The 17,746-nt window shown below is 38.9% G+C and overlaps 1 protein-coding gene across 1 annotated transcript in view; it reads right to left on the bottom strand.

The window, feature by feature from the left end:
• The window catches only part of SLC41A2 (solute carrier family 41 member 2), a 46,764-nt gene that overhangs the window by 20,268 nt on the left and 8,750 nt on the right, over positions 1 to 17,746 (bottom strand). Inside the window, exons 2-6 of the mRNA XM_070756293.1 lie at positions 13,513 to 14,212; positions 7,455 to 7,562; positions 6,482 to 6,553; positions 2,174 to 2,318; positions 290 to 436 (exon numbers count right to left, since the gene is read on the bottom strand). Of these exons, the coding sequence (XP_070612394.1) occupies positions 290 to 436; positions 2,174 to 2,318; positions 6,482 to 6,553; positions 7,455 to 7,562; positions 13,513 to 14,067 (1,027 nt within the window). The 5' untranslated portion in view covers positions 14,068 to 14,212. The remainder of the gene's footprint in view (positions 1 to 289; positions 437 to 2,173; positions 2,319 to 6,481; positions 6,554 to 7,454; positions 7,563 to 13,512; positions 14,213 to 17,746) is intronic.

The following is a 17,746-nucleotide window of genomic DNA, read 5'->3' as shown; positions in this document are numbered from 1 at the left end:
GAGTGGGCAGGGAGATTTTAGAGTATCCTTCCTCTGCCACGCCCACCAAGCCACTCCTACAAAATCAATAATGAAAAGTTTTGAATTTCACCCCTGGTTTAATGTAATTTAATCTCATGCTGATGTATCTGAGATATCCGGAAACATATTTAGTTTCAAGTCAGCAAACTCTTCTTAAAAGGTTAAAATATTACTCAGAGGAAATATATTCAAGGGAATGGCTGGGAGTTAAGATACTTAGAACTGGAGAATTAGTTCTTACAAGGAGTGTGAAAAAAAGAATACTTACCAAGGCAATTATATAAACCTTGACTTATCCATGCCAAAATGGCAAGCGTGATCAGATCTCCAAAGCTGGCTGCAATAGGTGTGGCAACATTGTCAGGATTTATGCCAGTCTTCTTGGAGCCAACAATAACACCAACCATTATTATGCCTAGAACCATTGTAATAGAAAGTGGGTCATTCTTATGCTGTAACTCTGTATGTGAAAACTTCAGAGGAATTCAAATAAAAGTGTCTTTTATTTCTAAGTTCAATTGCAGGCTATTTTATTACCATCTTCGTCATTAATATGTTTAAAAACATTACCATACACGTTATGAAAAATTGCTTTATGCTAAATGCTTTAATAATAATCTTAGTGGTAGAACAGATGAAACCCACATCGATAAAATTATTAAACATTCCACTGACACTTGTCTGTGCTTTGGATGCATTTGCACAGATGAACTATATTTAATGTACTGCTCATTCAAATGTTAAGGTATTGTGTTTTTAACTAACAATTCACCAACTTATATTGTCACTGCTTAATCAAAGTAACATATAATGCTAATGCTATTAAATATGTTTACAGAAAAACCATTAAAAAGATAATTTATACTAGTTATGAAAGTACCTCAGGAGCGAATGATTAAGACTATAGTGCTTCATTTAATAATAATAATAATAATAATAATAATAATGATAATAATAATAATAATAATAATAATAATTTATTGGACTTGTATGCCGCCCCTCTCTGAAGACTCGGGGCGGCTCACAACAATAATAAAACAATATAGCAGTAAAACAAATCCAATATTAAAAAACATATATAAAACCCCAGAAATTAAAACCATACAGCACATACATACCAAACATAAAATATAAAAGCCTGGGGGAGGATGTCTTAGTTCCCCCATGCCTGGCAATATAGGTGGGTCTTAAGTAATTTGCAAAAGACAAGGAGGGTGGGGGCCGTTCTAATCTCTGGGGGGAGTTGATTCCAGAGGGCCGGGGCCGCCACAGAGAAGGCTCTTCCCCTGGGGCCCGCCAAACAACATTGTTTGGTCAACGGGACCCGGAGAAGGCCAACTCTGTGGGACCTTATCGGACGCTGGGATTCGTGCGGTAGAAGGCGGTTCCGGAGGTATTCTGGTCCACTGCCATGTAGGGCTTTAAAGGTCATTACCAACACTTTGAATTGTGACCGGAAACTGATCAGCAGCCAATAGTGCTTCATTTACTACTAATATGCTGAGAAACTATTAATTCTCCATTGCTTTAAATAAGCTCTAAATTTCTATAAAAATACATTTATATTCTTCATTCAGAGTTTCCATTCTATCTTTCTCCTCTGTTTTTTTACTTTTCCTTTATTGCTGCTATTTTTACGTTGAATTTTAGATTGTACATACCCAACTGTGGATCTATCATCCATGTAAAAATTATACATTATAGGTATTAATTTATGACAGTTGCTCACTGCAATGGACTCTGATGATAATGATAATGTATCAATAAAACAATACAGTCCAATAATAATAAATTAATAATTTACTAGCCAAACAGGAAATAATTTGAAAGTTCTGGTAGGCTCAGATTAAATTCAATGGTTTCTGTTAATAAAAAAAGGATTTATGTTTGGTAGTTGGCAAGAGTTATGCTTTCTAGGTTCAGTGACAAATGTGGGCAAATAAAAACCAATGACTATGAATGAAAGTAATAAATAAATATTATAAACTCAAAATACAATGGTAATTTGTTTATTTGTACTTATGCAAAGAGACATCTACCATATACGATCTACCATCAGACAAAAGCCTAGTGAACTTAACCTTTCTTTTTAATAGTAACATTAATAATGTTAAAATTAATAGTGTTTACATTTAAAATACTTGTTCTTTACCCTGTAAAAGTGATGCTATGAAGGCTGTCGCTACACTGCTAGAACACAAAAGAATCGAGTGATCAAGATGATATTTTCCTTCAGGAATCCAACCCAATATGACTGCTGCCACAGCTGCCAAAAAACCTACAACTGTTGCTTGTACCTACAAAATAACAATAAATATTTAACATGAGAAAATGTATGCTTTCCCTATAAACACAATGGAATTTATACAGAGTTCTCTATAAAATTGAGGGTAATACTCATAAAATTAAGCAACTACAGTATCAATGCAACAAATTCTTGGTGTATTAAATGGAGATTTAGACTTTTAAGACAGTTGCGGAGCTATACTGGGCTAACTTGCCAAGATATTTGTAAATACCTACTGTTCTCCACTCCTTTGCCATTTAATTAACCAATGTTGTGTCATGCAAACACTAGCAATGAAGGGGGTTTTTTGCAGTGAAGGGCTGCAATTTTTTTTACTACCACACTGTGGGCTTGACTTATTTTGTGGGGGTGGCTTGCCATCCATGTGACCAGATGGGAGGGGCTTGTTGATCAAGTGACCGAGGGGGCCTTAAAGGTCATGTGACTGGCTTAAAGGTGGTCAACTTGACGTCACTCACGTCAAGGGTTTGGGTTAGGGTGCCTGGCCTCTCCGCGCCTCAAAGATATACAATTTCCCTATCTATTTATTATTACTGAACATCCAAAATATACTCTTTAATTCTATGTATATATGCCATATGTGTACATACTTGTTACACACAGGTACACAAAAATATATACATTATTTACTACAGAGGTCCCCAACCGCCGGTCCGCAGACCGGGACCGGGCCGTTGGGGTTTTCCAGCCGGTCCGCGGCGCCGCTGCCCTCCCGGCAGAGGACATTATGCAGGACAGGATGGGGCGTCGGGCAGGGCGGGGAGAATCAGGAGGCTCCTTTGGCGGCTGGGGGCTGCCTGGCTTTGTGATTTTGGCTGGGGGGGGGGAGTTAGGAAGGTCCTACTTCTCCCCCCCCCAGCCAAAAACTCAAAGCCTATCTGCTGGATATGGGCGATGAGCGGGACGAGCGGCGCCGAAGCCGGTGGCCGTGGCAGCTGCTGCAAGAGGCTTCCGCGCCGCTCTGTCCCACTCATCGCCCGTATCCAGCAGATAGGCTTTGAGTTTTTGGCTGGGGGGGGGACTTAGGAAGGTCCTACTTCTCCCCCCCCAGCCAAAAACTCAAAGCCTATCTGCTGGATACGGGCAATGAGCGGGACGAGCGGCGCCGAAGCCGGTGGCCGTGGCAGCTGCTGCAAGAGGCTTCCGTGCCGCTCTGTCCCACTCATCGCCCGTATCCAGCAGATAGGCTTTGAGTTTTTGGCTGGGGGGGACTTAGGAAGGTCCTACTTCTCCCCCCCCCAGCCAAAAACTCAAAGCCTATCTGCTGGATACGGGCGATGAGCGGGACGAGCGGCGCCGAAGCCGGTGGCTGTGGCAGCTGCTGCAAGAGGCTTCCGGGCTGCTCTGTCCCACTCATCGCCCGTATCCAGCAGATAGGCTTTGAATTTTTGGCTGGGGGGGGAGAAGTAGGACCTTCCTAACTCCCCCCCCCAGCCAAAATCACAAAGCCAGGCAGCCCCCAGCCGCCAAAGGAGCCTCCTGATTCTCCCCACCCTGTGGAGAAGTGTGGAGGGCTGCGTCACTAAGCTCCACCCCTCCATAACCCCACCCCCATTTGACCAAAGCCCCCCCCCCCCACCGGGCCGTGGAAAACTGATCTAGCTTAAAGCCGGTCCCTGGTGCAAAAAAGGTTGGGGACCTCTGATTTACTATATAAACTGTATGTGTATGTACATACAGACACACGCACACAGCTCTTCTAAACTTATACGCATTCAACCTCATTTACTGCGATAGGAAAAACACCCAGAGCCCAGAAGGGGGGAAAAATAAAAAAATTCAAAAATTTTCTACCAGTTCTGCATACCTGACCTAACCCGTAAGAGCCCATCACTGTTTTTTTGGTAATTTGGTAAATTGTTCTTTAAAGCAAAAAGAAGCCAATGCCGTCAATGTCCTCCTCACTGCCACCTGGAAAACTAATAAAATGTTCTCTGAAGAACATTGAATGTGGCAAGCTGAGAACTGCACAATCTGCTAGCATTGGGGAATGATGATTAGATGATGGCTTTAATTATTGAACTGCTAACATTAGGGAATGATGATTAGATGATAGAGAGGTTTAATTATTGAACTGCTAACATTGGGGGATGATTAGATCAGTGTTTTTCAACCAGTGTGCCGTGGCACACTAGTGTGCCGCGAGACATGGTCAGGTGTGCCGCGAAGCTCAGAGAGAGAAAGAAAACAAGAGAAAGAAAGAAAGAGAAAGAGAGAAAGAAAACAAGAGAGAAAGCAAGCAAGAGAGAGAGCAAGAAAGAAAGAAAGAAAGAGAGAGAAAGAAAGCAAGAGAGAAAGAGAACAAGAGAGAAAGAAAACAAGAGAAAGAAAGAAAGAGCAAGAGAGAAAGAGAACAAGAGAGAAAGAAAGCAAGAGAGAGAGCAAGAAAGAAAGCAAGAGAGAGCAAGAAAGAAAGAAAGCAAGAGAGAGAGAGAAAGCAAGAGAGAAAGAACAAGAGAGCAAGAAAGAAAGAGAGCAAGAAAGAAAGCAAGAGAGAGAGAGAGGGAGGGAGGGAGGTAAGGTGGGAGAGAGAAAGACATAGAGGGAGGTAGGGAGGGAAAGAGAGCAAAAAAGAGGAAAGAAGGAAAAGAGAAAAAAAGAGGAAGGGAGAGAAAGAGGGAGAGAGAAATAGAGCGAAAGGGAGGAAAAGAGAGAATTTTTTTGTCCAAGCTTTTTTTAGCCCCCCCCCCAACTGTGCCCCACGGTTTTGTAAATGTAAAAAATGTGCCGCAGCTCAAAAAAGGTTGAAAATCACTGGATTAGATGATAGAGAACTTTAATTATTGAGCTAGTATACATATTGAAGGGGGGCTAGATTACCTTGCCTTATTATTTTTTGATAGAAATAGCGTCAGATATGTGCCCTCAAAACATCTCATCAGATGTTTCTCACTGAATCAGTTGTTCCCACAACTGATTCAATGGGAAAAATCTGATGAGATGTTTTAAAATAAAGAGTTTGAATAAGAAGTTTTTTTAATCACTCAAGATTCCTGGAGTTTTTGTCATGGCCTCTTTCTTGGAATCAGATCAAAAGCAGATTTGAAATGCACAGACTGCAAAAAAAAAAACAACCTTTGGGCTAAAGGGTTAAATAAGGTCCAGGAGCGAAGTGTTTTTAATAGGAAAGTGAACACAAGAACAAGGGGATACAATCTGAAGTTAGTTGGGGGAAAGATCAAAAGCAACATGAGAAAATATTATTTTACTGAAAGAGTAGTAGATCCTTGGAACAAACTTCCAGCAGACGTAGTAGATAAATCCACAGTAACTGAATTTAAACATGCCTGGGATAAACACATATCCATCCTAAGATAAAATACAGAAAATAGTATAAGGGCAGACTAGATGGACCAGGAGATCTTTTTCTGCCGTCAGTCTTCTATGTTTCTATGTTTCTAAATGGTGCAAGACTAGTTGTCTGAGTTTGAACAGACACCTTTAAATCCTGTTTATTCCTCAACATGAATATTTTCACTTTGGATCCAATCCAACAGTTCAAGGGTGGGTTCCGGAATCTTCTACTGCCCATTCTGCTCGCGTGCACAGTATTAAAGAAAAGCTTCTGCACATGCCCAGAAATAAAAAAACAAGATGGTGGCGCCATAGGCAGAACCAGCTCAGGGGCGTGGCAGGTCTGGGTCATTGCTGATTCCAGCAACCCAGGCCGCCATTACTAACAGTTCTATAGAACAGGTCTGAATCAGCAGGAATCCACCATATACTTCCCATATAGTTGCTTGCTGTATTATGCAAGCTCTTTGGTCTATAGTTGGCAGGGTTAAATCTATTTCTTGTATTCTTATAGAGGGATAGCTATGACCTCATTCCATTTAGATGAAAAAGGTCCTCATATTATTTACTTAAAATATTTTTTCTTTAAAGTCAACATCAGGCCTCCACCAATCTTTATTTTCTTTTAGCAACTCTTGGTGAATGAAATTATCTCCAGGAACTTTCCCAGATTTTAACTATATAGTGAGATTCCTAGTCTCTGCTTCACACATAGAACCAAATCAGGAGTTACCGCTGGGGAGGGAACACCACTGGATTGATTAATTAATCAGAGAGACATTTTTTTCTTATACATCATCTCCTTGCTTCCAAAAGGAATAGAAAAAGAGTTGAAATGACTTCTTTTAATCACCTTACCTGTTTTAAAGCCAAATTACCAATTATTAGATTCCACTTCTCAATGGGTGAATCCATTTTCCCGACGTTTACCTATGAAAAGCAATAAAGTGTTTTAACAATGGAAAAAACGTTATTGCATTTCCTTATTGCTTCTTCATTGCTTATTTGACTCCTATGACAATCATTAAGTGTTGTACCACATGATTCTTGACAAATGTATATTTTATTTTATGTACGCGGAGAGCATATGCACCAAGACAAATTCCTTGTGTGTCCAATCACACTTGGCCAATAAAAATTCTATTATATTCTATTCTATTCTTATCATTACTTTAACAGACTGAACACTGAATTTTGGTAATAGCCCCTTTTCCTAACGTGATCAAGCTTTTTCAGCAGGGTAATAACCAAGTGCTTCTACGCACATCTTGGGCTGGATACTTCTGGGTATGAAAATGCCATAAGACTAACTGGATGCTTACTTTTTGTAGGAACGGGCAAATAAACATTGTTGACAAATGTACAGTGGTGCACAACGAGTGGCTGATCAAAATGAAACCTGGTTACCTCAGTACAAAAATCAGCTCAGAATGTGGAGGCATGAAAAAAATGGCAAAATATCATATATTATCATATATAAATCGTGCAAAAAATAAAGCATAAAGATGCAAAATAAAGCATAAAGATGCAAAAAAACCCAGCTTATTAATATAGTTCTGCTTATTGCATTTCAGAAAGTGTAATGTAGATTTGGATTAATAATAAATTGTTGAGTTCTTGGCCCACTCTAATTTGGATTGTTTGCTTTCAGGCATTTCATTTTTTAAAGGTAAAGTAAAGTAATATCAATAGCATGAGTGGATTTGGCATTTAGCTTGCTCTGTAACTTTTTGTGGGGATGAGGCAAAAGTCAGAAGGAGCAATTTCTACAAATGCAGCTACTCCTAAAGAAATAGTTGATTATCAACCCCAAAATGTTACCCAAACTTACTGCTGTTGATAGCCGAGATGCCAAAGTCATTTCCAGATTGCCCTTCAAACCAAGTAATGCAGGAACCAGGATGAAAACTTCAGTAATGTTTCGGAACACTTCCCAATGCTATTCAACAATAATAAATATTGTTATTTGTGGGAGCTATATCACCCAAGCTGTTACATTATTAAACTTTTCTTACCAACTAATGGTTAGCCGCTTTACAAAATACAAGGCTTTTTTATTTCTTGAACTAATGGAGGACAGAGGTGAATAATCTGTTAATAAACTGATTATCATGTTAGAGTACAAATAAAATGAAATAATCAATTCCTGTGTTGATTTCATACCAACACCATGCTTTCCAAAACTACTTGGATTTGATAACTGGGACTTAAATGGAGCCATTTAATTATTCCTTACTTCTGGGCAGGGAGGAAATGCTACCAGTTTGGGCATCCCGCGAGCAGCGACGCGAGGCTCCACCCATCTTGTTGTGGTTGGCTCTGGCCCAGCTCCTGCCCCAGGGAATGGGGAGGTGGATGCAGGGGAAAATTCAACATGTCACAGGCCTGTGTTATTGCCGACAGAATCAGTTCAGAGTTTAGTTTCTTCGGACGAATAAGAAGGTGGGAGTGACTCGGCAGAGGAGGGCTTGGCACATAGCCAAGGCAGTCAATCTTCCTTATCTTCGATAGCTTCAGATGATGACATTTGGGACCCACGCAAGCGCAGAATTATGCGTAGAAGAGACCAAGTAAGAACATATTACAGGAAATAAGGGAGGTCATCTGTGTTTGGGTGGGGCTCCAGTAATTAGGGCTGCTGCTATAAATAGCAGCATGTGGGTTTGGCCATTGTGGAAGAATATCTGTTGCAGTTTTGTCAGGAATCTTGTGTGCTGGACTTTGTTGCTTTTTCACGCCTTTGAAACCAAAGCAGAACAACGTGTGTGTGTGTGTGTGTGTGTGTGTGTGTGTGTGTGCATCCCTTTGTTGGAAGAAAAAGGGGTGTGAAGTTTCTCTACAGCTGCTGGCTAAGTACTTAATGACGGCTTAAAGGAAATTGTACAGACTAACCGTTGTTTTGGGAAGAGTGCTCTTTGCAAGACAAAAAGAGTGCTTAGTTTATTTTGACTTTTGTGATAAAGAACATTGTTTTGAATTTTCAAACGTGTGTGTGTGTTTGAAATTTGTATCCTTGAATTTTCAGGAGGCTCCTATCAGAGAGCCCAACAGAACACATCTACCAGCATTTTTTAACCTCTGTGCCTGCGCAAAGCATTTTGCGCATGCACAGAGGGTGAAAGAGCACACACATGAGCGGAGCAGGGGTGAAAAAGCACATGAAGTGTGCACTTCCGAACTGGTAGGAAAGGTGAGTAGATTTCACCGCTGCTTCTGGGGAGGAATATCTCCTTGTTTTCTTTTCTTCCATCCAAACTCTGGATGAAAGGGGGACCATTTCCCTGTTCAATAATAGGTGGCGACAGCATCACTACCTACCTAGAAACATAGAAACATAGAAGACTGACCGCAGAAAAAGACCTCATGGTCCATCTAGTCTGCCCTTATACTATTTCCTGTATTTTATCTTAGGATGGATCTATGTTTATCCCAGGCATGTTTAAATTCAGTTACTGTGGATTTACCAACCACGTCTGCTGGAAGTTTGTTCCAAGGATCTACTACTCTTTCAGTAAAATAATATTTTCTCACGTTGCTTTTGATCTTTCCCCCAACTAACTTCAGATTGTGCCTCCTTGTTCTTGTGTTCATTTTCCGATTAAAAACACTTCCCTCCTGAACCTTATTTAACCCTTTAACATATTTAAATGTTTCGATCATGTCTCCCCTTTTCCTTCTGTCTAGATGAATTCTTTCACATGGAGAAAAAGCTACAAGACTGAAACTAGAACTCAGGTAGAGGAGGAAGAGAAGGTGGAAATTCCAGGAAGTGATCTAACAGGTTCTGTTACAAACTTATGGCAACGCACTTTGTTAACCAAGGAAAAAACAAAATATTTATATTAGTAGTATTTCAAAAAACAAACATGAGTATGAATAGGCAGGATTCAACAGCCATTTCCTGCAATACTCGTTACCTGTTTGTGCTCCTCACTTAGAACAACAAAATGGCATAGATTTGCAGTAATTAGAAGAAAGAAAGAAAAAAGTAGAAGGCCTGATAATTAGCAATAAGTAGTGGCCAACTTCTATGGCTTCTCTGTTAATGAAAAAAGATGGAGATTTGTCAGGGAAAAAAGTAGGCAATACAATAAAAACCTGAAACAGGGAGCAATTCTCCTTAAGAGAAAATTCAAGCAAACTTGAAAAGGTCATGAGTGTCAAATAGGTGTGGCACACAAAAAAATATTATGTACCTCTGGAATTCAGAAAGACTTTCAGGCCCTTGCAAAATAAAAATAACACCAAACCTTCGGGGAAAGAAAAGGAGACACTGATCAGGACAGAAGATAATGATTCCCTGAAGGCTAGAAGGTTTTTTTTAACCTTGGTCTCTGCAACAAGGCAAAGATATGAGTATTCTGGAAGTTAATGATTCAATACTAATGAGGAACCAAAACAAATCTGCATCAATCTAACCTTTCGGCTCAACGAAGTATGCCGTCTACTAGCAATGTGACAAAATTGTTTCTGTATTTTCCAATTCCACTGGAAATTATTATTTTCTATGACATAGAAAAACTACAACTGCAGCTGCACATATGCAACTAAAATTGTTTGGTAATAGTTAGACCCTTGTATTAAATTAGGTGGAGAATAAATAAAAACAGTACCGACACTGTTAATACCAACAATTGCCTGCCCAATCTTAAGCATAAAACGTATCAGGAAAGACTTAATAAACTCAATCTGTATAGTCTGCAGGACAGAAGGGAAAGGGGGGACATGATCGAAACATTTAAATATGTTAAAGGGTTAAATAAGGTCCAGGAGGGAAGTGTTTTTAATAGGAAAGTGAACCCAAGAACAAGGGGACACAAACTGAAGTTAGTTGGGGGAAAGATCAAAAGCAACATGAGAAAATATTATTTTACTGAAAGAGTAGTTGATCCTTGGAACAAACTTCCAGCAGACGTGGTACATAAATCCACAGTAACTGAATTTAAACATGCCTGGGATAAACATAGATCCATCCTAAGATAAAATACAGGAAATAGTATAAGGGCAGACTAGATGGACCATGAGGTCTTTTTCTGCCGTCAGACTTCTATGCTTTTATGTTTCTAATCAAGGATAATACAGTATAGGGATGATGGCAGGGGTGAAATTCAAAAATTTTCCCTACTGGTTCTGTGGGCATGGATTGGTAGGTGTGGCAAGGGAAGGATCCTGCAAAATCCCCATTTCCATCGCACTCTGGGGTCAGCCCGATCTCAGAACTACTCAAAATTTCTGCTTACCGGTTCTCCAGAACCTATCAGAACCTGTTGAATTTCCCTCAATCCGCAGCTGAGATTAGATCAACATCTCTCAACTGTGGCTAGGGGGTCTTTTGCGCAGGTCTGCCTTGTGCACCAGTTGCAATGCTATCTAGACCAGGAGACTCGTGCCCTCATCACCTCAGGCCTTGACTATTGCAATGCTCTCTACATGGGGCTACCCTTGAAGAGCGTTCAGAGACTACAGCTGGTTCAAAATGCAGCCACGCGACCCATATTGGGTGTACCAAGATACACCCACATAGCCCCAACTCTCTGAGAGCTGTATTTGTTACCAATTGGTCTCCAGATGCAATTCAAAGTGTTTAAAGCCTTTAACGGTAATAGCCCAGACCAGACCGCCTACTTCCTCATACTTCCCTACAGCCAATAAGGGCCCACAGAGTTGGCCTTCTCCAAGTCCTGTATGAAAACAATGTCGGTTGGCAGGGCCATGGGGAAGGGCCTTCTCTGCGGCAGCTCCGACCCTTTGGAACCAACTGTCCTACGTACCCTACCAGCTTTCCGGAAAGCCGTTAAGACCTGGCTTTTCCGGCAGGCCTGGGACCATGAATGACTGAGTGTATGCATGTTATTAGAGGGGTTATTAACTGTTTCTATATTCTACTTGATATTGAAACTTTTATACTGTTTGAAATTTTGTTAGCCGCCCACAGTCCAGTGGGGTTGGGTGGCATATAAATCTTGTAAGTAAGTAAGTAAGTAAGTAAGTAAGTAAGTAAGTAAGTAAGTAAGTAAGTAAGTAAGTAAGTAAGTAAGTAAGTAAGTAAACAAACAAACAAACAAACAAACAAACAAACAAACAAATAAATCTGAATGATACTGAACAGAAATCCCACTTTAAAATAATTTGGATAAACTGAACAGACTGCTTGTCAAGTCTGAAACCAACAGATTTGGAGAAGGATAACAAAGTTGATTAAGGAATGAAGAACTAAAACTATTTTGAAGACAGACAGCAAATAAGGAAGTGCTCAGTTTTGCAAAGAAAACACTGTGGGAAGGTATGATAGCAACTTCAACACCTAACAGGATGTAATGCACAAGAAGCAATTCTGAGCTATTTATTAAGAAACAAAATTAATAATGAATTTAAGGGGTGGGGAAGGTTATTCCGCTAGTCATTGCCAACTATAGGGATGGTGATTATCTATGTTTCAAAGCCATTAAGCCAGCACTGTCCGAAGATATTTCTGTGGCCATGTGGCCACTAGGATATCATAGAACGCTGTTACCTTTCCACCAAAGTGGTACCTATTTATCTACTTGTATTTGCTTGCTTTTGACAGCTAGATTGGCAGAAGCTGAGGTGAGGATGGGAGCTCACCAAGTTGTGTGGAGCTTGGGTCTCAAACCTGGGCTGATGTTTCTCCAGCCTAGAAGTTCAGTATCTTAACTGCTGGACCATTATGCCACCCTCCTAAGTTATAGGAAAGGGCATTCTAACTGAATGTTAAGGAAATAGTAGTTCAAAGTAACCCTCTCAATGCTATAATTCTATGAATCTCCCACCCACCCTCAGGAGTTAGTTGTGGATAAACGTAACTAGAAGTTTAAAATCTAATCAAAACTTGGAGAGATTCAAAAATCTGTGTCGCTACTGAAACTAGGGATATAGTCAATGCTTTAAAAAACTCGCACAATATCAGCCCATCCTGAAAATATGGACATAATAAGGCACTTATTAATATGGACATAATAAGGCACTTCTCATCTTTAGTATATTTTTTAAAAATATAAAATGCCAGAATTAACTCCATCAAGAAGCATCGTTGGTAGTGATGGGCGAACCCAATGGTGTTCGGGTTCGGCAAGTTCGGATAAACTTTAAGCAAAATTTGGCCGAACCTGATCTGAACCTGAACCCGAACAGGGAATCCCACCAAGAGATTCCAGGGGCAGAGCTTTGACGTCACGTATACCGGCAGGTTGCTAAGAACGCCAAGGTGATCACTTCCTAGATTCCATGGAATCCAGGAAGTGATCACCTTGGCGTCCTTAGCAACCTGCCGGTGACGTCAAGGCTCCGCCCCCGGAATCTCTTTGTGGGAGGGATTCCCCAACTCCTTCAAAGGGAGGTCTTCACATAAAAATAAACATTGTTATTTTTACGTGAAAGTATGCCGCAGCGGCGCTGAAAGCAAAGGGCGGTCCTTTCATGTAAAAATAAACAAAATAAACCGAATTTTGCGGTGTTCGGTATGCCGAACATGAACCCGAAATTTTTTGAAACTTCGGGCAAAGGTGATCACTTCCTGGATTCCGTGGAATCCCGGAAGTGATCACCTTGGCGTCCTTAGTAACCTGCCGGTGACGTCAAAGCTCCGAACTCCGAACACGACCCCGAACTTTGCCCGAAGTTTCAAAAAATTTCGGGTTCATGTTCAGCATACCGAACACCGCAAAATTCGGTACGGACCCAAATTGTGCGAGTTCGGTTCGCCCATCACTAATCGTTGGGTTTTACTGAATCTACAGTTCTTAGGTCTACTAATTAGATGGTGGTGGTGGGAAATAAAAATTGTGGGGAACCATGGAAGTGTTATAAAGATGACACTATCTAAAACCTAGTCCAGAAACATCATGTTTACAGTACTATATGATACATACCTGAACAATATCTAGAACCATCCCTGCAGACACCGTTCCGAATCCTGCTAGCAAGAATGGTACAAGTATCTGTAATGCCATAATGCTACTAGATTCCTTGGGCTGTTTTCTATTTCCTTCCACAATGGGAGAAGTTTCATCATTGTCGCTGGATAAATGGTTGTCCTGCAGCATAGCATCCATTTCTGAGGAGTCAGTTCCATCTGAATAATTGTAACTTGCAAAGTTATCATACTTTGGGCTACAGCTTGATGAATTATGTCCATTACTCCCATGATAGGCCGATTCTGAAAAATGATGATAATCCATGTGTTGATCAGTTCTAATACTGAAATTGTGTCCTGATGGCTGCAATCCATCTTGCCAGAGACTATTTACTTTCTTGTGTCTCTCTTCTTGGGTTTTGTGATAAACAATTGGAACCATACTCAACAGTAAGTTCAAGAATTTGTCGGACTGAATTGCATTTAGATTTATAGTCCAATTTACAAATCCTCCATTATAGCCATTATCATTTCTTTTCTTGCTGTTAGATCTTCCTTTACAATTAGTCATACTGTTTTGGAAATATTGTTTTGATAATCACTTCAGCTCTCAACAAATTGTATAGTTATAGAGGAACTGCTTTTTTGTCTACTATGTAGAAAGTGTTCTTTTTATGACTTTTTGGCCTTGAACAATTCCACAACCCTTTTTAAATCTGAAAAACAATATAGCAAAAATTAATTAATTTTACTATTTCTCATATTTGATTATTTTCTTTTGAGTGATTTATAATATTTTTGCATTCTACGGTAACAACCCAATTATATACTTGAGTTATATTACTGCTAAATCCTCTACACCAGTACAACTCAGGAGAAAATATGAACTCAATGATTATTTCAGAGAATACTGTATATAAACTGAATTAAACTAGTCTTTGGTGCTCTCTAAACTTGGTTTGCTTGCAGACGTATCATTATCCAACTAGGAAATATCATTAGTGTTGGTTAAGCGTGGGGTTCACTCCTATTTATATACAGTAGCTTGCCCTATTTATTTACTTACCGTACTTACTTACTTACTTACTTACTTACTTACTTACTTACTTACTTATTTTATTTGACTTCCATGCTGCCCAATCCCGAAGGACTCATGAATGTTGTTGGGGTATTGTTTTTCTCCTTGGTACTTTCTTGATTAGATTATTGTTTTCTGCTTGTTTGTCTAGTGTTAATTCCTGTTTATCTAGGTTTTTGCTGCTGGAGAAGATATGTTCAGGTATTTTTGTTTCCTTCTAAGCTTTTTTGAATTGTTCATTTTGAATAGCGTGTAAATGTGATTTATCTCTATGTGTCTACTGATAGTTGACTAGTCCAAATACCAAGCTTCCAGGAGTATCCTAGCATTTTTTGGATTAACTTTGTCTAGGATATACAGAGTTTACCATTTGAAACTATGGTTAAATTGATCCTGTGTTGTAAGATTAAGAAGTTTTCAATGTGTCTTCAATGAACAATGGACTCCTTAATTCCTTTAATCCTCAATCATAATAAAATATCATTTCTGCACGTCACACCAACACCATCATAAAAAATTCTGCTAATGGACACACAAATCAGATATAAAGCAGAGAGCAGTGACACTGCGCCTCTTTTTTAAGTTATAAAATAATTTTTGCAAGCAAGCATTTTGCAAAGCAAGAGAGCACAGCTCTGACATCACATTTTTTAATAGCTCAAAATACAATATCTTCTGCCAATGCACCAAGTATTGGAAAATCCCCCTAACAAATGAATGGAATTATACCGATACTTTTAATTTTATTACTGATTGTGATTAAATAAATCAGTTCATGAGAAAAATAATCAAGCAGAAACCAAATGTGATTTTTATTTTCTTTGAAGGCGTTCTAACTTCATTTTAGCAATTTAAATGGTAATTTTTAAAATAATGTTCTTTGCATTGTTAATTAAAAACGAAAAGTTACTAGCTGAAGAACTTTTGTTAATGCTTAATATGTTTTATATAAGCCAAATTATGCAGTCAGAAGTAGGCAATGTTTAATTAAGTGGAGATCAGGCATCAATATAATAAAAGAACAAAACATAATGAAAGAAACAGTTGAAATACTTTTTACACTTGAAGGATTTATCTTATTGATTAATTTGACAAACAAATAATGTATCTTGGATATGCTGGCCACACATAATGAGGAAGATCATCCTTTTGCATCATTCATAATTTTGCAATAAAATTTTCTTAGAGCAAAACAGTTATATTGTCATTAGAAACAATTCTGTATTTGCAGAAATTGTCTTTAATTCTATGCAAATTTTCATAATGTTACATACAAATTCATCTTATAATACAGTGATCCCTTGTTTATCATGGATGTTACGTTACAGGACCACCCGCGATAAAGGAAAATCCACGAAGTAGGGACGCTATATTTATTTAAGTTTTTATACACTATTTTAAGGTTTTATAAACCCTCCCCCTTTTACGCTACATAAACCTTTCCCATTCCCTTAATAACCATTCCCACATTGTTCTGTGCATGTATTGTACCTTTATACTTACTGTAAAATGTTTTGAATTCCTAAACCTACACAATGAAACAATGCTCCATGTGAAATAGCTGAGTGTAGGAGCAGACTCAGAGATGGAGAAGCTGCACACAGACCAAAAGTAAACAACGCGCTACTGTACTGAGCCAATCAGGCTCTAGGATACAAAGCAGCACTCTCTGATTGGTCACTTCTCCATCAATCAACCAATCGTGTGTTGGTTACAATCTCATGTAAACCCACGAAGTAGCAAAAATCCCGTGAAGTAGCAATATATTTTTTCCATTAATATTTTATAAAAACCCACGATGCACTGAGTCCGCGAAAGGTGAACCGCGAAGTGGCGAGGGGTCACTGTATTGCATTGATTTAGCGAGGTTAACCTCAAAACAAATTTTCTAAACTTCTTTAGAATAACCTAATGAGAGAAGAATGTAAACTTGCAGAACTTTTTATCAGACAATAAGAATGTAGAAACATAGAAACATAGAAGTCTGACGACAGAAAAAGACCTCATGGTCCATCTAGTCTGCCCTTATACTATTTTCTGTATTTTATCTTAGGATGGATATATGTTTATCCCAGGCATGTTTAAATTCAGTTACTGTGGATTTATCTACCACATCTGCTGGAAGTTTGTTCCAAGGATCTACTACTCTTTCAGTAAAATAATATTTTCTCATGTTGCTTTTGATCTTTCCCCCAACTAACTTCAGATTGTGTCCCCTTGTTCTTGTGTTCACTTTCCTATTAAAAACACTTCCCTCCTGGACCTTATTTAACCCTTTAATATATTTAAATGTTTCGATCATGTCCCCCCTTTTCCTTCTGTCCTCCAGACTATACAGATTGAGTTCATTAAGTCTTTCCTGATACGTTTTATGCTTAAGACCTTCCACCATTCTTGTAGCCCGTCTTTGGACCCGTTCAATTTTGTCAATATCTTTTTGTAGGTGAGGTCTCCATGTACACTTTTAAGTTCCCTTGGACTCATAAGAGGAGGAGGAGAAGAAGGGGGGAGGAGGGGGAGGAGAAGGAGAAGGGGAGAAATAAAAGAGCAAATATTAGGTAACATTTGTAGCCATAAGATGTAAAGTTTAGACTTGCTCTTGCAAGGTATATAGACGTTAGAAGCATCCGATAATTTTAATAATTTCTGAGTGCACTATATCTCACTTAAATTCCTGCCAGATCTTTATGTGATTAGTAATCCTGTTAATTCTTCACTCTTCCTACCAAATTGGATTACTGATAATTACATTGTCTGCATTAAGTATGCCTCCCGGCTCAGATCATAAACTATTTTGATTAGTCAGATTAACAGTCTGCTCATGTGTTTACTAGATTAGCAAATAAGTATAAGTATGAGCATAATGGTTTCTCATTTTATATGATGTTCCTGATGCTTCATAGATAATTATGAATAATTCATAGATAATTATGCTTCAAAAATAATTCATAATTACAGAATTTTGGGCAAAATTACTTCCTAAAATGTTAGGGAATGGGCAGACCTATAAGATTTACAAGGCAACGTTTTGTTTTGATTTGCTAAAATAGTTCTTGATCTTTAAAGCACTTTAAAGTGTTAAAGTACTTATTTTTCAGTAGTAGCTTTTCATTACTCACTGATAAAGTTAATCGCACAGCAAATTAAATCCTGGAGAGATGGGTGGGCAGAA

This window comes from Erythrolamprus reginae, chromosome 6 (genome assembly GCF_031021105.1).
Source record: "Erythrolamprus reginae isolate rEryReg1 chromosome 6, rEryReg1.hap1, whole genome shotgun sequence".
Taxonomy (NCBI): domain Eukaryota; kingdom Metazoa; phylum Chordata; class Lepidosauria; order Squamata; family Dipsadidae; genus Erythrolamprus; species Erythrolamprus reginae.
The sequence above is the reverse complement of the archived record's forward strand: the minus strand, read 5'-3'. Positions and strand labels throughout refer to the sequence as shown.